At 33.7% G+C, this 18,445-nt stretch overlaps 2 protein-coding genes and 1 long non-coding RNA gene across 5 annotated transcripts; 1 reads left to right on the forward strand and 2 right to left on the reverse strand.

Moving 5' to 3' along the window:
* Positions 1-1,155: 1,155 nt before the first annotated feature.
* On the forward strand, positions 1,156-3,163 carry LOC135792317 (outer dynein arm-docking complex subunit 1-like). The gene is made up of 8 exons (XM_065302934.1): positions 1,156-1,274; positions 1,333-1,590; positions 1,656-1,843; positions 1,900-2,074; positions 2,143-2,325; positions 2,393-2,543; positions 2,602-2,814; positions 2,873-3,163. Exons 1-8 carry the CDS (start codon positions 1,233-1,235, stop codon positions 3,001-3,003), a joined length of 1,341 nt encoding a protein of 446 aa, XP_065159006.1. The 5' UTR covers positions 1,156-1,232; the 3' UTR covers positions 3,004-3,163.
* A 10,156-nt stretch (positions 3,164-13,319) lies between these two features.
* Positions 13,320-16,791, reverse strand: LOC135791975 (uncharacterized). 3 transcript variants are annotated; one of them, XR_010548169.1, is made up of 4 exons: positions 16,666-16,791; positions 15,974-16,225; positions 14,552-15,887; positions 13,320-14,436 (listed from the first exon to the last, which is right to left on the reverse strand). It is a non-coding gene; the product is annotated as an uncharacterized lncRNA (long non-coding RNA). The 3 variants fall into 3 exon arrangements; XR_010548167.1 differs by having other exon boundaries at positions 13,320-15,887; XR_010548168.1 differs by having other exon boundaries at positions 13,320-15,887; positions 16,662-16,782.
* Positions 16,792-16,975: 184 nt separating this feature from the next.
* On the reverse strand, positions 16,976-18,381 carry LOC135792384 (venom allergen 5-like). Its single transcript, XM_065303015.1, has 4 exons — positions 17,549-18,381; positions 17,336-17,493; positions 17,175-17,284; positions 16,976-17,112 (listed from the first exon to the last, which is right to left on the reverse strand). The coding sequence occupies exons 1-4, from the start codon at positions 17,685-17,687 to the stop codon at positions 17,073-17,075; spliced, it is 447 nt and encodes a 148-aa protein (XP_065159087.1). The 5' UTR covers positions 17,688-18,381; the 3' UTR covers positions 16,976-17,072.
* Positions 18,382-18,445: the final 64 nt, after the last annotated feature.

An 18,445-nucleotide genomic window follows, 5' to 3' on the forward strand; every position in this document is an offset into this window, starting at 1 on the left:
TTGCTTATAACACATATTTTTCAAAGATATTACTCACCTTTGATGCTTTGAATAAAACTACTTTTCTACCATCTCACTAGTCTTTCGGCCACTAAAACATCCTGGAATAGCACAACACCTTCCCATTTTTTAACACTACTAATTTTCAATAATTAAATTAGTTCAAAAAATAATACTATCACGTTCAATTCAAATTAATGTATACATACATATTGAAGGACTGTTTGAAAAGTTGTGGAATATATAGGAAGGATGACTATTTAAGTAACAATATAACACTGGTGATTATATATACTTCTAACTATGTAGTTGCAGCTTTATTCAAATTCAAACACAGAGCGTATAAACGTACGTGTGAACAGTGCAGAGCTATACACAAGAGTAAGTGTATCTCAGCGTAAGCCACTGCTCCGGAGGTCCACCAATCACTTCAATCATCTAATAGATGGTGCCTCATGTATGAGCAAAGTATTTCTAACACATATAAAAGTTAACAATATGGATAACGCATTCGACAAAGTTAAAAAATATGTATTTTTAAATTTAATTGAATTCAATTAAACATTCACAAACCAGCACGTGTTCACGTGTAATAATAATCACGAAGTATCTAAACACAGGAACGTCATGTAAACAAATTGTCTCAATGTTGCTATGAACACGAACCAACGTACATCGATTCACTAGTGATTCAAGCGCAGCCAGTGGCAGAAAAGAGAACTATTAGCTTTGTATATAATTGTGAACCATGACTACGACGAAAAAGCCTATACCGTTCGGACTCCTTATATCTATACTTCGTGGTTTATAACAATTTCAATCAACACAGCTGTCATTATTTTAAAACATTTTTAATAGTATATTCGTGTTTACACATTAGTATTTAAATGATATAAATTTAAATGACAAAGAAAAAGTGTTTATATTCGTATCTTCATATCATATCTAATATGTTGAGTTTAATTATAATTGTTTTTAATCTACACATTAACAAAAAAAAAACGAATACATGTATTCTGTGTTTCTTCATGTTACAAGGAATTTTCCGTAGATTAAGAAACTTTAATTAAAAAAAAGAAGTAATATATTGATCCAAATAGTTTTCACAACAGCCCAATTGGTTGCCTTTGGTTACCAAATAAATAGTTTGCTCTTCAATAACTCTTTGTCTCCTGATTTGTAACTTTATTTATTCTTGTCGATCTTTTATCAAATCTATTTAATTATTTAATATGGACGAACAAGAACAAGAATTAAAACGATTACGTCGTCAGGTATGTTGAATATAAATGTATTTCTATATTAAATAATTCAATAAATATATTTTGGTAGCATCGCATTTTGGTGAATGACAAACATGCGTTAAAAGGTGCATACGGAATGAAATCCTTGCATCAGAAAAAGTTATTAGAAACGATGCGTCAGGAACTTGCAGATCTTAATTTGGCAAAAGCCAGAGCCCAGCGTATTGCTGAAGATCGCCATCTTGTTGCCAGAGTGAGGTCTTTAATTCGTTGTTATGAGTCACATAACAAAGCAATCCACATTCAAAAAAGTGAAATTGAAGAGATTGATAACCAAATTAAAGTGGTACAGTAGCAGTTTTACTAGTTCAAAATTTGTCGATTTTTTTGTTTTAAATATTGTGCTTAAAGATGGAAAGCAAAATTAACGCAGTCCGAAAATACGACGTGCGTAATAAAGATGAAGCCGATGACGCTGATGGAAAAGGTCAACTCCAAAGATTTGAGAATAAACTTGAAACACAGGTCAAGCAGTATTGTGCAATTTTGGCAGATAATAAAGAATTGCGGAAAGAAGTGATGTCACTTTTAAAAGATCGGTTTGTTTCCAGATTTAAAATATTTTATAATCATTTTCAATAAAACATTTATGCAGGCAATTGTTTAACGAAAAATATAACAAACTAGTAAGAAATTTGGCAGTGGGTAAGCGTCAGCTATTAGAAACAATGGATAGCGCGAAATCTGTGTATGACCAACGTGAAGAGTCTTTGCAGAAACTGAATGCACTTTTTGTCAAGTCAAAATTAATTTATACAGATCACGTAGAGGTATATTTTGGGACTCGGAAATATATTATTGATGAATATCGTAAGTAATATTATTTTAAACATTATAGCAAATGGCGGAAATGAAACGCCATCTTGATGCGCAAACCCAGCTTGGAAAGTTTATGAGATCCAAAGGTTGTAGTCGTATAATGGCTGATCTTGAACGTAAAGAGAATGAGAAACGTCAGGCTGCTTGGGACAGTCAACAGCATCAGTTTGATTCTTATATGCGAATGATTGATGAAATACGCGTAAGTTTCATATGATTAAATACTTATTCTGTCGTCATATATACATACTTTTGCATTTTGATAATAGGATTTTTTTGGTGAACAAGATATAAATCGCATTGCTACTATTTTTGTTAGAAAGGAAAATGAAAATTTTGCTTTATTTAACTACGTAAACATTCTCAATGGAGAAATTGATACGTTAACAGATGAAACTATTGAACTTCAAAAGAAAATAGGTAACTTATTAATAGATTTATAAAAATATTTAGAGTATAATTGCTAATACATATTAAGAATTACAACGAGAGCAACAGAAAAAAGAAAACGAACAACAAGCTGTAACCCTGAAAGAGCTGGAAAACATGCTTCTTTTAGCTAAGGAGGAAAGTAACAATGCTGAAGTAAGCCTGGAGCAATCAGAAAATAATCTTAAAATTTTAATGACTGAGTTGGAAAATACGTTTGGAATACTTCAGTGCGAGTTGTCACCCATTCATAATTTATTAGGTTATTCAAACTGATAATATTTATAGTGCTTTAAATAATAAAGATAATATATTTCCAGATGAAAGCGGCAAAATTTCAGTTAAAAATATACTAACACATATGGAAATTTTTGACGGAAAGTTAGCCGGGTTAATTACGGGCACTAAAGAACGGTGGATGGGAGCACCAATTCGAAAATCATTACACTAATATTAGTTACAGGACATTATGACAGATAATTTAGATATAGTTAAGGAGAGACACAGAGATGCACGTAGTTTACCTAAACTATTGATATGGGGTTTGTTCTTGGTTGTTTGTTCTTTTAAGATTCTTGGTAGAAATTGGCTAAATAAATATAAATTGCTGTAAATTTTTTGTGGTTTTGCGATTTTTTCCAACCTTGCAATGGAAATCAGATGTTATCTTGGAAGCCGATTATTCTATTTTAGTTTTACGTTTAATCTAAATGGGCGAGAGTAATTCTTAACGATGCACAATCGCCGCCACCCGAAATAACACGAAAATTGTCTTAAAATTACCTACTTTCAAAATACCGTGTTATAGTGAATTTGTCAAATCTGCGATGGAAATTGGGTGAAATTATGTACAGATTGTCTTAAGAAATTGCTCGTTACCTTGGGTAACGTTTGTGTTCTCTTGAACGATGTACCATTGTATCATTGGACCTCACTTTGCACATACATATACGAGCACACTAACATTGTTTTCGTTTTCTCCTTTACGGGCTTCTCAGTTTTTACCTGTATTTTGTTGTTCAGCGGGCGTACTTTGCCGCGTGCGGTTGCTGCGTGAATTTGTACAGATTCAATCACCTGTCGATCTAGTTTGTTTCTATTCGCCGGTCAGTACGTTTGCATTGCTCGTGGTTCTCCATGTATTTTGATTATTTTAATAAGTTAGTCGCGTAATATTTTTAAACATTGTTTGTGCTTTGTGATAATATTTGTATGTGTTTGGCCCATAATTTTTCGGGCCCAAAATGATCGTAAAGCGCGGATTAATTCTTTTGCTTTGGATGTGGTGTGCGGGCGGTTATCAACAGAAGGTAAGATTTGCAATTGAAAAAATAGGTAACTTAGGTCACAATAAAAGTCACATTTTAAAGCTATTGCAATACAAAGCTAAATTGAATAGTCCAGTTGATTCTGTTTCTCGTTTCATTTCTCGAGACTTGTCATATTTTCTTGAACGTTTAATTTACTCAATCATCCTTCGGATTTTGCGCAAATGGTCGTACTTTGTGTTTTGTGATCTGCACACGATGTTCTCGTTTTTACCGCTATGCGTGTATCAGTTTGTTCTTGTTCAAGTAGAATACAAACCAATAGTGAATTGTTATTTAAACTAATGCTGGTTTAATTTTACATTAGGTATACATTGTTATGTAAGTGTACAGGACGTCAGACTGCGCGGATCCGTCAGAAATCAATTTTGCGTCTTCAGAGGATCCAAAGAAAAATGGAAAATTCAGGAATATTTCATTACTAGAAGTAATTGAAAGACCTAAGTTTAACTTCTTAACGCGATTTCGAGAATCTGGAAACAATTTCAATATCTATACATTGTGTCATGGACAGAGGCAGGAGGACAGGATACACACTGAGGAATAAAGCTAAAAACGTGAGAATCTGCACAAATGTTATGTAGAATGTTAATCTATACAGAACATTTAACAAAATGTTTATTTTAATGCGGATAGAAATCTGCGCAAATTTGTGTCAAAAGCTGCGCACGATGATTACTTTCAAGTTAATTCGGTTAAAAATTAGCTTAGGTCGTGCTAACTATTTCGTTGTACATACCTACAACATATTAAACAAATTATTTGTTTACAGTTTATTTTAATTTGATCAGCATAAGTCTAGTGCTGAATTTTAATTTGTTTCAAACATTTGACAAGAGGCTTACTTTTAAGGTAAATCAGTCAAAATGTGTTGTGTAGAAATAGTTTTTGTTAGGAGATAAATAGTATTGGTATTGTCCGTGTCTGTAAATATATCTACGGTGTTATTCTTGTAGGACTTAGGTAGTAGTGGTCGTAGAAGTAGTAAAGAATAGTAAATAGTACAGGTAGTAGTACTAGTACTAGTACTAGTAGTGGTAGTAGTAGCAGTAGTGGTAGTAGTAGCATTAGTGGTAGTAGAAGCAGTAGTAGTATTAGACTTGTAGGAAATAGCAGGTAGTAGTACTACCGCAGGTAGTAGTTGGTAGTATAGGTTTTAATGAATAAATTTTTAGATTATTGTTTAAGTATTTAACCATCTCTCTTTGACCATTTTTTTTCTTATGAATTAAAATTTTATTTTCTAGATTTAACTAGTAGTTCCGTCGATTAAGACCCTGCGATTCGTTCCTTTCTATCTCCTCTAGTTTTCGAGATATACGCAATTAAAATAAATCGTCAAAAATTGCTAAATTTCAATTTTTCGCACTTTTAGTTGCGTTGTTAGACCTTTTACCCCATTAAATTAAATTATTTTAAAATTTCCATCTGATAGAGAATTTTCTAGTCTTCCATAATCTACAATTTTCTGGTTGTTATTTCTTTTAGTTTAAAAGATATTCACTGTCGAAAATTGCCCTTGCCCATTTTTTCTCATGAATTAAAATTTCATCTCTTAAATTTCTAATTTAACAAGTTTATTATATAGAGAATTTTCCGTAGATTAAGAATTTGCGATTTGTTCCTATCTATCTATTTTAATTTACGAGATATTCGCAATTGAAAAAAAATGAGCAAAAATTTAAAAATTTTACCTTTTAGCACTTTTAGTCGCATTTTGCAACTTTTTACTGTGTAAAATTAAATAATTTTAAATTTGTATCTAATAGAGAATTTTTCAAACTTTCATAATCTTCAATCGGTTTGCCGCAAGCGCTATTAATTTAAATGATATTTGTTACCAAAAATACTCAAAACAATCTAGTGAACTAATTGACTTCCTTAGAGTTTCTCCGCCCTCGAATAGAGTTAGAAAGTTCTTCTATAAGATGCGTACCCTCCAACCTCTCAACACTTCTGAAAGTGCCTTAAAATGATCTTCAAAAATGAGCAATTTTCGGGAAATTAATTAACTTTCTTAGAGTTTTTCCACGCCAGAATAGAGCTAGAGAGTTCCTGTACACAATGTATTCCTTCCAACCTTCCAACTTTTCCGGAAGTGCCCTAAAATGCCCTTCAAAAATGAGCAATTTTATGAAATTTTGAAAACATGGTGTGGAAAACACCCTGTATCTAGTGAACTAATTGACTTCCTTAGAGTTTCTCCACGGCAGAATAGAGTTAGAGAGTTCCTCTTCACGATGAATACTCTTTCAAGCTTCCAGCCCATCCGAAAGTGCATTTCAAGGCACTTCTAAAATCAGCATTTTTAGGAAAATTTGAAAAAATGAGGTGGAAAACACCCTGTATCTCCGAAACTAATTGACTTTCATGGAATTTCTCCACGCCAGAAGAGAGTCAGAGAGTTTGTCTACACGATGCATACTCTTTATACTTTCCAACCCTTTCGGAAGTGCCCTAAAATGCTTTTGAAAAATGAGCAATTTTAGGAAATTTTGAAAACATGGCGTGGAAAACACCTTGTATCACGTGAACTAATTGATTTTCTTGAAGTTTCTTAACGTCATGTTAAAGTTCGAGAGACCCTTTACAGTAGGCATACCTTTCTCATCCTATAAACCCTTTGGAAGTGTCTTAAAATCCCATTCGAATATCGCTATTTTTGTCCATGAAATTTCATTTTTGGTTGAATAACACGAACTTTTTTTAATAAATATTTTTTGGTCGAAGAACAGGGTCGAACTTTTTTACTTCAACTTTGTTTTGGTCGCAATTTTTTGTTAACATTTTTTCGGTTGAATTTTTTTGTTAGATTTTTTTCAGTCGATAAAAGGGAAGTTCGACCAACTTTTTTACTTAAAATTTTTCGGTCGAATTTTTTTGTTAAAATTTTTTTGGTTGAAAAACAGGGTCGAACTTTTTTACTTAAAATTTTTTGGTCAATGAACAGTGTCGAACTATTGTGTTAAAATATTTTTCGGCCGAAAAATAGGGTCGAATTTTTTGGCGATTATGTCAAGAATAAAAAGGTCTACGAAAAACGAATGCATTTTTCTCTAAAATTGTAAATAGGGTCTAATCGGTTAATGTTAGTTACTAAAATGAACAATGTAGATTTAAATTATCTATCAGAATCCGATTAAGAATTTAATAAAAATTAATAGTTCCATGCATATTACGAGTTCAATTCTTCTCATGTTTTACACTACCACACTGAAAGTATCAGTGTTTACAAACAAGCAAGTTTCTTTATCTCCTGCAGTTTTGTGCGGTGGTCACGCGGTTGGCGTGCGTACCACGTTTATCTCCTTTTTGTCGCCAGGTGATCTGGACGCACATTTTCTTTAGAATATTTTGAGTTCCTTAATTTTTTGTCGAGTTATTACGTACTGTTTCTACTGTTTCTGTATCTTCGATTGTGCGCGAGTGATGCGGCGTTCGTTAAGCGCGGATTGTACACACGCAGAGGTAAAGCGTGAGTGATGTTCCGTCGCCGTCGGATACTCTTTTTGTATCATACATGTATTTCATATTTATTTCGTATTTTCTTTGGATATGCCAAACGCACAAACATTTATTTTGCATCAAGCTATGTTCTCCATTCCATTATTGACTGAATATCTACCGTTGATTTGCAATACGTATTCGATACATTGTTTCGTTTTCGTTTAATGTACAAATTAAAAGATTAAGATTGTCGCGTGCCATCGCTTGCGTTCTTAATTGTTTAGGGGCTTTTTCCGGCAAATCCCACTACCCACCACTATTAGATACAAATTTTAATTCCGATAATAAGAAAGAGAAATCTTTTGCCTTTTTTATGATGAAATCTTCTTTTCAGCTAGTGCAGCTTTTGAAATAATTGGAATTTTTAAATTCTGTTTTTATCTATTGTCTGTTTTAATCTAGAATTGTGTTACATGTTTCCGATTTAGAATTCAATGTACTCTCAAAAACCAAAAACAGAATTCAAAAATTATAATTATTACAGAATCTGTATTTGTTGAAATAAAATATTTCGCCATAAAAAGGCAAAAGATTTCACTTTTTTATGTCGAATGCAGTTTTCACAAAAATTTGCAAATAGGGCATAAACGGTTAAAAACGGTTAAAAGTTACTAAAATAATCGATGTAGAATTAAAAGAAGTGTTTAAGTATTTATTATCCTAACATTGAACGTTTAGGGCCTATTTGCAATTTTAATTTTAAAAAAAGGTGATTACACGCCAATAGGGCTTTAATCTATAATTTTGTTACTGGTGTCCGATTCATAATTTAATCGAAATTAAAAGTTCTATACATTGTACGAGTACAATTCTTTTCATGTTCTATTTTACCACACTGAATATATCAGTGTTTATAAAAAAACAAGTTTCTTTATCTTCTGCAGTTTTATGCGGTCGCCACGCGGTTGGCTTGCTTACCACGTCAGTCTTATATTTGTCGTCGGGTGATCTGCACGCACATTTTCTTCACAATAATTTGAGTTTCTTAATTTCTTCGCGTCATTATGTAATATTTCTAAATGCTCCATCCATTGTGTGCGAGTGATGTGCGGCGTTCGTTAAATGCGAATTGTTTTTACGCAGAGGTAAAACGTGAGTGATATCCATCGGCCGTCGGATACTCCTTTTGTATGATACGCGTATTTCGTCATTTCTACAATGTGCATAATTAAGGTCCTTACAATTTATTGGATAAGCCAAAAGCGCAAAAATTAATTTTGCATCAAGGTATGTTCTCGCATTTCTTAAGCCATTTAAGTTTTCCCGATGGCTTTCTTCTTATATTATTTTGTTATTGTCGCCTTGTTAATTCTTTCCATCCGTTTTCCTACTTAAATCTTAATTTTTCCTTGTGTATCACCCAGTAGAATATATATTCCTTATCATTTAATAGACCATATTTATTAGTGTTTGGGCGTTTTAATTTTTTGTTTTCTTTTTGTAACACCCTGTATATTAATTTCCCGTAATGTCAAAAGGGGAAAGATATATGTCATCCCACTTAAACTTAGGATTTTTCTTTAAAAGGTTGTCCTTTTCTCTTTACATTATCATTAATTTCCTTTGCTTTTACTTTGACTGGTTTTAGATATATATTTCCTTACTTGAATTTTGCATTTTCTCTTTAAATGTTATTATATTGCTTTTTGAAACACCCTGTATAATAGTTTTCCGTAATTGCCTCGAAAATTATGCAAAATTTGTTAGTACAGTGGAATCCCGGTAATCCGCAAGGCTTAATCCGGCACATCTTGTAATCCGACATGGTCATATACCTACCATATGTTTATACTTTAAGATTTGTAATTTGTCGGTATTTGTTTGTAAAAAATTTCGGACTGTAAGGGGTCTTAGGCACTTTTCTATAATCCGACAAATTCACTCATCCGACACTGCCCTGCATAGTGATTGTCGGATTACCGGGATTCCATTGTATTATATGTTTGTTTGTTTCGTGTTCAGGGCACCGTACGAAGGTAGCGGTAGAAGTGACTCGATTCAGGGCACCGTACAAGGGTAGCGGAAGAAGTGAGTCGTATTGATAAAATATAGGTAAAGAAATAATATTTCTTTAATTTTGAATTTTGCCGCGCTTACTACATTACCAACGACATTGACAACTGACAAGTGCTATATAGTGTCTGTGGTATCTTTGGTCTGAGGTCAATGGTCAGTTGAGAGGTTATGAAAAAATAGCATTGTAAAAGAAATTTATTGTGTTAGATTTATTAATTAAAATAGATAAATAAGAATAATTGGTGGAAGAATAGACTTTAATTGTCGTTTCTTCGTTTTCAGGTAAAGTTGTAATAATAGTGTAGTTAGATAAGTTATCGTATTTGTACCAAATTAACGAAATAGAACTTCGTTTTCAGAAGCAACACATGAGTTTATTTTTAACCTAAAATTGAGGGATAGATATTATAAAACGATAATTTTGTTTGTTGAAATACCAAGAAAGAATAAACGATGGAACAACTACGCTTCGAATTTGCATTATTACCGGCGAGTGATGGGAAATCAAGCATATATTGTGTAACGTCAATAACAACAATTTATTATTTCTTTACATATAAATTATTTTTGGACGTTTTAGCCCAGGAAATTTAATTATTTTATACTTTTATCTGATAGAGAATTTTCCAAAGTTTCATAATCTTCAATCCGTTGGTCGCTAACGTATTAGTTTAAATGATATTCGTTACCAAAAATACTCAAAAAACATGACGCAGCACCTCCCTTTGCCCATTTAAGTGAATATTTAATTTAAATAAATTAAATAAATTATTTATTTATAATGGTAAATTAAATTCTTGTTTTTGGCAATCTTATTACATCCCAAAGTCAATATATTCTTTTCTTAAGCCGAGAAATATTGAAAGTAAAATATTTTAGATTCCGTGTATACCTATGTCCTATTTCAATATTGAGAATTTTAGTTTCGTCTTCTCAACTACGTGTTTATTAGAACATTTGTGTATAAACAACTTTTTTGGTTTGACTGACGCGTGTTATCGCTGTGTACTCGTACCTGCCTTGCTACGCGTCGTGCACACGGCCGTCGTTTCACCGCGTGGTCAGCGAACGTGCATCTCTAATCGCCATGCGTTTTGAGGTTTTAATAGTATTAATGGTCGTGCATTCTTTCGGCCATCGTCAAAATATTCGCAATGGGAATGTGTGCCTGTTTTGTTTAATGATTTATGGCGGTTAGAGTCTTCTTAAGTGAGAAATAAGTATCCGTTAATCCCTGCGCGAGTTTTCAGTTGATAGAATATATTACAGGATGGAAAATCTCCTCATCAATGCACAGGTTGGTGGATAATTAAAATTTATCGCGGAAAGTTAAGGCGGTTTAACTTAAATTGATTATTTAATTTGACGGATATTAATTTTGTAGATTACAAACACGTTGTGGCATTTTTATCAGACTTCTTAGTCGCGTTTCCGAAAACAACATGCTTCATTTAATTATTACAAGCAGGGTTATTAAAATTATCTGAGAATTATTAAAATGACAATATTCATGTGGTCGACCACGCTTACTTTGCCGTCGGCCGTCGGTTCGGTCATGTTTTCGATGATCACGTAAACATTTATAATCGAATTGCATCATTAAATTAATAATTTCTTGTTGAAATAAAATCTTGAACGGTGAATAGTTTTTTCGTTTTCATAGTCTCAGTATATCTTAATATTTATAAAGAAATAGTTATTTTTATCGTCTTAAACGACTGTGTTGCTATGCGCCGTCGCTTGCCGTCTGTAGATTTAGTTGTTTTCCACCGGATATTCTATCAATTTATGATGATGCTTCACCCGTCGCTTACCTTATACAGTTGATGCTACTATCAATTAATAAATATATATTCACAATATATTAAAATGTAAGTGTTTTAATTTTGTAGCACCTTTTTGCTCAATAATCCGATGATTTTCGGGTATATCTCTGATTTTATATTAAAATATTGTTGTTAATTTGTAAATTTCCCTCTTCATATTGTGAATATTGATTCCCTGTGTAGTTCCTTAAAAAAACGAAACACCCTGTATATTAGTTTTCCTAACCGCACGTAGGAAATCACCTTTAGTTGTGAGTTTTGAATGTTCTGTTTTGATTGATGGGTTTTTCTTTCTAGAACACCCTGTATATATGTTTTACTTTGTGTTCGTGAAAAATTTGCTTTAACTGTTGTTTTTAGTATTGTCCCATTTGCACTTCGAATTGTCTTTCTGGAACACCCTGAATATTTGTATACCTTTACTTTACTTTAAATTTTCCTTTTGTAACATCCTGTATATTTGTTTCCAATCACCTAGAAAATTAGCTATTTACTAATTTCATTATTCCGGCCGAACTTTATGAAGTTGTACTTGCTGGCATGTGCGCGGCTACGCAGGTCATAAGTCCTGCTTCAATATGGCGGCACGTATTCTGTTGACTTGTAAAATATAAACTTGTATTCTATTGCTAATAAATAAATAGTAGTTCCCTCTCCCAGGGGATGATCCCCACTATAAAAATTGTTAAGGTATCCTGTGTGATTTGTGTGCTCCTTCTTTCGTTTCAGCTACAGGTCAGAACTTGTAGGAATATTTTTAAGTGTCACCTCTCTTGAGGCGACTTAAAACTTAGAAATATAAGAAGTTCCCTCTCTCTGGGGGTGATCCCCTACCATAAAAATTGTTGATATGCCTAAGAATCCTGGGGATGAAGCGCAGAGACATCGTAGCTGTAGGGTGGGCCGGGAGCAATGGACGCATCGGAGCAGTGGGCGATCGACCAGAGACCGTAGACTGTCTTATAACGACACGTGCCAAAAAATTTAAAAATCTGATGCACTCCTGTTGTTGCTCTTTCTTCTATCTCCTCCTCTTCTCTACTCTGTTCTCTTCCTTCTTCTACTTCTCCTATTTCTCTGTTCTCCGTTTCTCCACTTACTTTTCTTACTTCTCATATTATCGCCTTCACTTGTATTTCAATTCCTCTTATATTTCATTTGAGTCTACATATGCAACCCAAATTTCACCTGTAATTTTTATATTTGAGAAAAATGCTTTCTATACCTAAGATTCGATCCGTGACTACTAGCATGCCAGCAGGTGCACGTCTCCACTCGACCACGGAGTGCTTTTATCATTGTTATTTGATTCTTCTATTTATGATTCTACTTTATTCAACTTTTTAAAACAACAACACAACACAAACAACAGCTATATATTGTACATGCTCGACTCACTTAAGATTTATATGGAATGTGATTTAAGACATCAATCCTGCAAACGACAAAGGGGAAACCAGAAAGAAATATGAAGAAGTATATAATATTACATTATGTTCTATTAGAAACATTAAAAACTCCATACATTTATTTAAAATAGGAAATCATAGACAGCTCTTAAATCTCCTGAAAGTAAAACCTGCCTTGTAATACGCACATCTCTAACATTTCTGCGACGGAAGCGGTCGACTCCTTGGCACAAGTGCTCCTAAACTTCTTCTACAGGCACCAACATAAATAAACAATGCTAATTATAACACACAACACAAGGTGCAAGCAAACATTAAAACACAAACAACTACAATACAATACAGAACATTTACATATAAAAACGAATTCTAGGTGGACAGTACAACAAACATGTATGTACATATTAATACATAAGACAATACAGCAAAGTCGGTTCCCGGACTTTTGCCCCCAAGACGATCGCTCACACGACAACTGCCCACAGTCATAACTGCGCACATGGACAGTTGCTCACATGGCTTTTCCTCACATTGACAATTGCTCACAATTTAATTTTTTTATATTTATTAAAAAACAATGAATAATAATGCAATATTTAAGGAGATTGGCAAATTTACAATTATTCATATATTAGTTATTTATTTATGTAATTATTAAAAATTATGTGTGAGTATGCTAGAAGTGAAACTTCAAAGAGGTATATTTATTGCTAATTAATTAAGATAGTATGAACAAATAGTTTATTTGAAAAATCAAACACTATTAGCGTGCACGCGAGGCCTCTTAATTGTTATATATTTGTGTATAAATTATTTCATAATTAATATTCATTGTTAAAAAAAAAGTTAAAAAAATTAAATAGTGAGCAATTGTCCGTGTGAGCAAAAGTCCTGTGAGCAATTTTCAATGTGAGCAAAAACCCTGTGAGCAACTGTCCGTGTGCGCAGTTATGACTGTGGGCAGTTGTCTGTGAGCAGTTGTCGTGTGAGCGATCGTCTTGGGGGCAAAAGTCCGGTCACGAGCAAAGTCATATACACAATAAAAGGAGTTCTCAAGTTCTACATACACAATTACATAACATAAACAGCAATCAAGGAAATATGCTCAAGAGGATGACACGCACAGAACAAATATACTGGTAGAATTAAATTAAATAAAAGTAAAATTTTACTTGATATTACATACGTCTTCGTTCTTTCGTCCATACAAAGCTAAAGCGCATTGATGATACGCACTTCTTTACTATTCCACGCGGATGTTTAAGTCACGTTAAACAAATAAATTTAAAATCAACTCCAGTAAGTATCCATAGGCACCGAAACATATCCGATGGACACCACGCGCGCACCTTGAAGAATTACTAATGATTCGTTGGGCGCTACACGGGGCTATGTCTCTGATTGTCAACCGATTCCTGTATTACTACAGAATATTAAGAAATACGAAAAATTGTCACAATATGTGATTAATGATCAAAACACGAGCGCACCACGCGGCAGTGCACAGCCGACTAAGTCGGACTGCAGGAAAGAGAATTGACAAGCAACCCGCAATTAGAGGGGCAACCTTCTATCTTCATACGGCAAAAATACGATAACAAATATATCGCAACCCAATTTAACATTTCAAGAAAAAATTTATTTTGAAGAAAATACTTTAATAAACGTATTGGAGTAAAATACCACTTTTATTTAATGGCTTCCCCTTGTATTAAACCCAAATGTTATAAATGAAAATTGTAAAAAATCAATACTTACAATGACAGAATGGTGGTAGTTTCGTTCGCCCGCTAGACACCTAAAACAACCGAAAACAACAATTAGCACATCGAAGCACAAAAATAACATTTTTGCAGGTTTACCGTGTGCTAGTCACATAAATTAATTATGAAAATGATAAACAAATTCATTACTTTCAATCTTTCTTTCGTCCCCTAGAACGACACGCCGCAAAAAAAATTAAAATCCCAGCCACTCCTGGCTGTTGTTCTCGCTGGGTGGCTGCTAATTAGTTCTCTCTGTTGCATTTACTATAACTAAATAAAAGAACACACATAAAATACCTATACTACATATACTATTCAATATTTGCGTTTAACATGGCTAATCCTGTAAATGTAAGATGTAAGATCAAGTAATCCTCCATTAATTGGATCATTTCAAATTATTATAAAAACAATAAGATTGTACCTGTAACAAACTTAAATAAAAGTTAAGTAAAAGTAAATTTTTACTTGATGTTCCTTTCTTCTTTGTTCTTCCATCCAAAAAGTACTAAAGCGCACAACACGTTTCCACAAATTGTGGAAAGCACATATTTACAAAAATACACTTCCATTCCCGGCACTTTATGAGTCAATTTTGTACTGCCATGTTGCAGTTAATGTTAAATGGTATTTGTAACATATGAAAACATGTCCACTGCAGTAAATGGCTACCTAAATAAACTTCTCGATAAAGTGTAAAGTGTTATTTTGAATTGACAACTTACATTGACGTTCTTTGGGAGTGCGCTAAATAAATTAATAGAGTTAATGCGAATTAACAATTTACCCAAGATTAAGGAATTTATCAGGTCGCAATGAACTGCTACGAACATGTTTTCATATGCAACAAATAAAATTTACCATTAACTGTAACATGGCAAAACAGAAAGAAATACGGAACGGAAAATCGCGAAAATTTGATGAAATGTTTCATCTTGTAAAATGCAAATCTAAGGCTCATTTGATTAACCAAAACCGCGTCAAAGAAATATCGAGAAAAAATGCGTTGCAGTTTTGCACTGTGTTTCGCAACTGAATCAAATGGTATCCACATGACACCCTAATTTTAAAACAAAAGTCTTGCGCTATTTTTAGATTCAATTAAATTGACAGTAAAATAAGAACTTGAAATCCTAAGTTTGGCGGTGTTGTGAACTTCATTCTTCAGTTCCATTACGGACTTCTTGATCCTTGTGATAATATTGCAAAAGTTTAAACCTAAAAAAAAACATCTCTCTCTTGGCCGTATGGTCGCTTATACAGCATAGGCTATTAGCCTGTTTTTCATCCAGACTTGGCTGGACAACTATGAGCATAAACATTCCCTTTGGGTGGTTGCTAGCCGTTCCCAAAGGTGAGAAAGACTTCTGTCACGACAACCAACGGTGTTGGTATGGCTGCCGCAACGTGCAGAGGTGTACCTACATCTCGGCCGGGATTTGAACCGCGGACCTACCACCGTACCACTAGGCTGCTACGCTGCCTTAAAAAAATCACATTGTTAAAATGCAATTCACAAACTGGCAGCCTTTTCGTGTCGGAAATAATAAAACAAGTTTTATTACTTACATTTTGCAGCAAGTCCGGCAAAACACCTGTAGCACATAGTGCTATTACACTATTCCCCAGGTGTAGGATCTTGAAGGTGCTTCTTATTACGAACTACTAACTTTTAGATTTTCTGTGGAAACTTCAGAAGACCACAAGATGCGTTATTGACGGTACCGGACCGGTGTTGTAGAACAGAGCCACCTCACAAAGATTATCACAGTTGATTATATGACCAACGGTGTGAACATCGCTTCTTACGTCTATCTACGGCTGAAAACATAACATTGGTTACTAAAGGCACAGAAATATAGTCATAGTCAACGGAAAAAACTTTTCCTATATCAAAAATGAAAAGATGACATAAGTAATGTGAACCAATACAGTATTTATCCGAAATTAAATTAAAAATTTGAGTTTGTACCCTTTCTGTGAGTTTAATGAACATACGGCGGACTATTTGCCTTCAGCAAAACAACAAGCACACTAAACTAGATTAAAAACGGTTTAAATCAATATACACCACGACACACCACACTCAAACGCTTTGCAAAGACGACTGACGACGTGCGGAAGACGAGTCAGAACCGAGCGCCGGTGCAGATAACGCCAGCGCTAAATCGAGAGAGCGCATCGATGGTACAATGTATAGAAGTCCAAACACGCGGTGACTGCGTTTGAAAAATACGAAACAAAATTAAAAATGTACATACTTCGTATCGCAGGAAGCTGGTGGCACTTTCTTCCTGAGAAGAACCGTAGATTACAGAACTTCAAAGTCACACGGGATATGTTTGCAGGAAGAATGACAAACCGCGTGCACTCAACCTCGCAACTAGGTGCAACTATTGTTGTTGCAACAATAATGCCTCGAGGTCATTGCAAAGATCGCATGTGCGACCAATCTGGCGCATGCGTTTCTCATACTTGCCTTTAATAAATAAATAAGGAGTTTGCTTAAAATAAAGTTTAAACTGAATATTTTCCATAGTTTTAATTTATAGTCAATGTTATGTGCTCTAGTGTATACAATATACAATAAGTATATATAGTACATTACAGAATATATAGTGATTTATATATTATAGAATACTTTGCATGATAAAATCGTTTTTATTTTCTAAGCCAATTGATAAGGTGCTTCACCGACGTAGTTGCCCCTATTATAAATTTTGTTATTATGTGATAGTCGCACAAGTGTAGTTTAAGTATTTAAACTTACCCAGGTCCATAGTTACATGTGTACAATTTGGCGTAGGGATATTGAGGTTTTGATTTGTCATAAAATTGGATGAAATCACATCCCAAGGTGTTAGAATCGTGCCAAATTACCTATTATTTGATTAGTAATTGAGAATAAACTAAAGTAAGCAAATATATCACCTGGGTGTAATGTCCAGTAACTCCGGTTGATTTATCCGGGTAAATGAAATCTTTGTTTTCCTTATACCAACTATCAACGGCAGCAGTCCAATTTTGCCCAGCGTTGTTTGCAGAGCTCCAGCTAATGTATAAGTTTTGCCCAACCCAGTTCCATCGATCTTAAAATGTCGAATTATAAACATAGAGACATGTAACAGTTCATAAATTTATTACTGTCAGATGCAGTGATATGATTCATTTTACACATTTGTGAGACTTTTCTACCCTCATTACTCAAATTGGAATCGAAACCTTCAATTAACTTGATATTTTTCCCTCGTGGTTGATTAGGCACTTTACCATCCAAAATCATCTGTCGTATGCGATTATGCTCAGCTACAACTGTTTTCTTACCAGTTTCATCAATGCCCCAAGCTAAAGAAATTTAAAAAAAACACATTACAATAACAATAATTCAATATAGATGACAAAAGAACACAACTTTACTTACAGTAAATTTCTCCACCGTCAGGACACTTCTGACCAAATGTTGCGTTTATACTGATCAACAATAAAACCGATACTACCGACAGAGTAGAGAACTGCATTTTGACTTTGAGATTTCTTATTTGCTTATGTCAACGTTTACACACCTTACTAATTCAGAGTTACAAAAACTTTCGGTATTTATACCAAATAAGTGGGGTATTTGTTCCATTTAATAAAGTACTTAAACAAAATAATGCATGCACACAGATAAAAAAAAAGCGCGCCAATGAGTGGAAATGCGTGTTTTTAACTTATCTTCAGAATTATTGAAATTAATCGAAGATAATGATGTAAATTAAATGAGCATTTCCATTTGGTATCTTCAACTTGAATGTGGTACATTCATTTCGAAATAAGTACTTATTTATAGGGCTTCAATATGTTATCAGTGTTTATATAAACCGTAAATACGAAGTAATTTTAAACTTTAAGGTATACGATTAGGTATGAGCGTAGATCATGAGTTCATACCATAGTAGTCATAGTAATTTACGTTATTACTCGTTTTTGTTTAGTAGTATACATCATTTTTACATATGCTCTAATATCTTTAAAACATTTTATTATATCGAGTTAAGTTGT

This window comes from Atheta coriaria, unplaced genomic scaffold, assembly GCF_025399875.1.
Source record: "Atheta coriaria isolate IRGN ID8LTWV9N9 unplaced genomic scaffold, Caltech_Dcor_3.1 hic_scaffold_5_pilon, whole genome shotgun sequence".
NCBI lineage: Eukaryota > Metazoa > Arthropoda > Insecta > Coleoptera > Staphylinidae > Dalotia > Dalotia coriaria.

Excerpts from the sequence above, each read along its gene's own strand:
- LOC135792384 (XM_065303015.1), bottom strand. The coding sequence starts at position 17,687 with ATGATTTTGGATGGTAAAGTGCCTAATCAACCACGAGGGAAAAATATC. Across the intron at positions 17,285-17,335 it reads TTACTGGACATTACACCCAG|GTAATTTGGCACGATTCTAA; the intron begins GTGATATATTTG and ends ATCAAATAATAG. Across the intron at positions 17,113-17,174 it reads ACATGTAACTATGGACCTGG|GGGCAACTACGTCGGTGAAG; the intron begins GTAAGTTTAAAT and ends AATTTATAATAG.
- LOC135792317 (XM_065302934.1), top strand. The coding sequence starts at position 1,233 with ATGGACGAACAAGAACAAGAATTAAAACGATTACGTCGTCAG. Across the intron at positions 1,275-1,332 it reads TAAAACGATTACGTCGTCAG|CATCGCATTTTGGTGAATGA; the intron begins GTATGTTGAATA and ends ATATTTTGGTAG. Across the intron at positions 2,544-2,601 it reads TGAACTTCAAAAGAAAATAG|AATTACAACGAGAGCAACAG; the intron begins GTAACTTATTAA and ends ATACATATTAAG.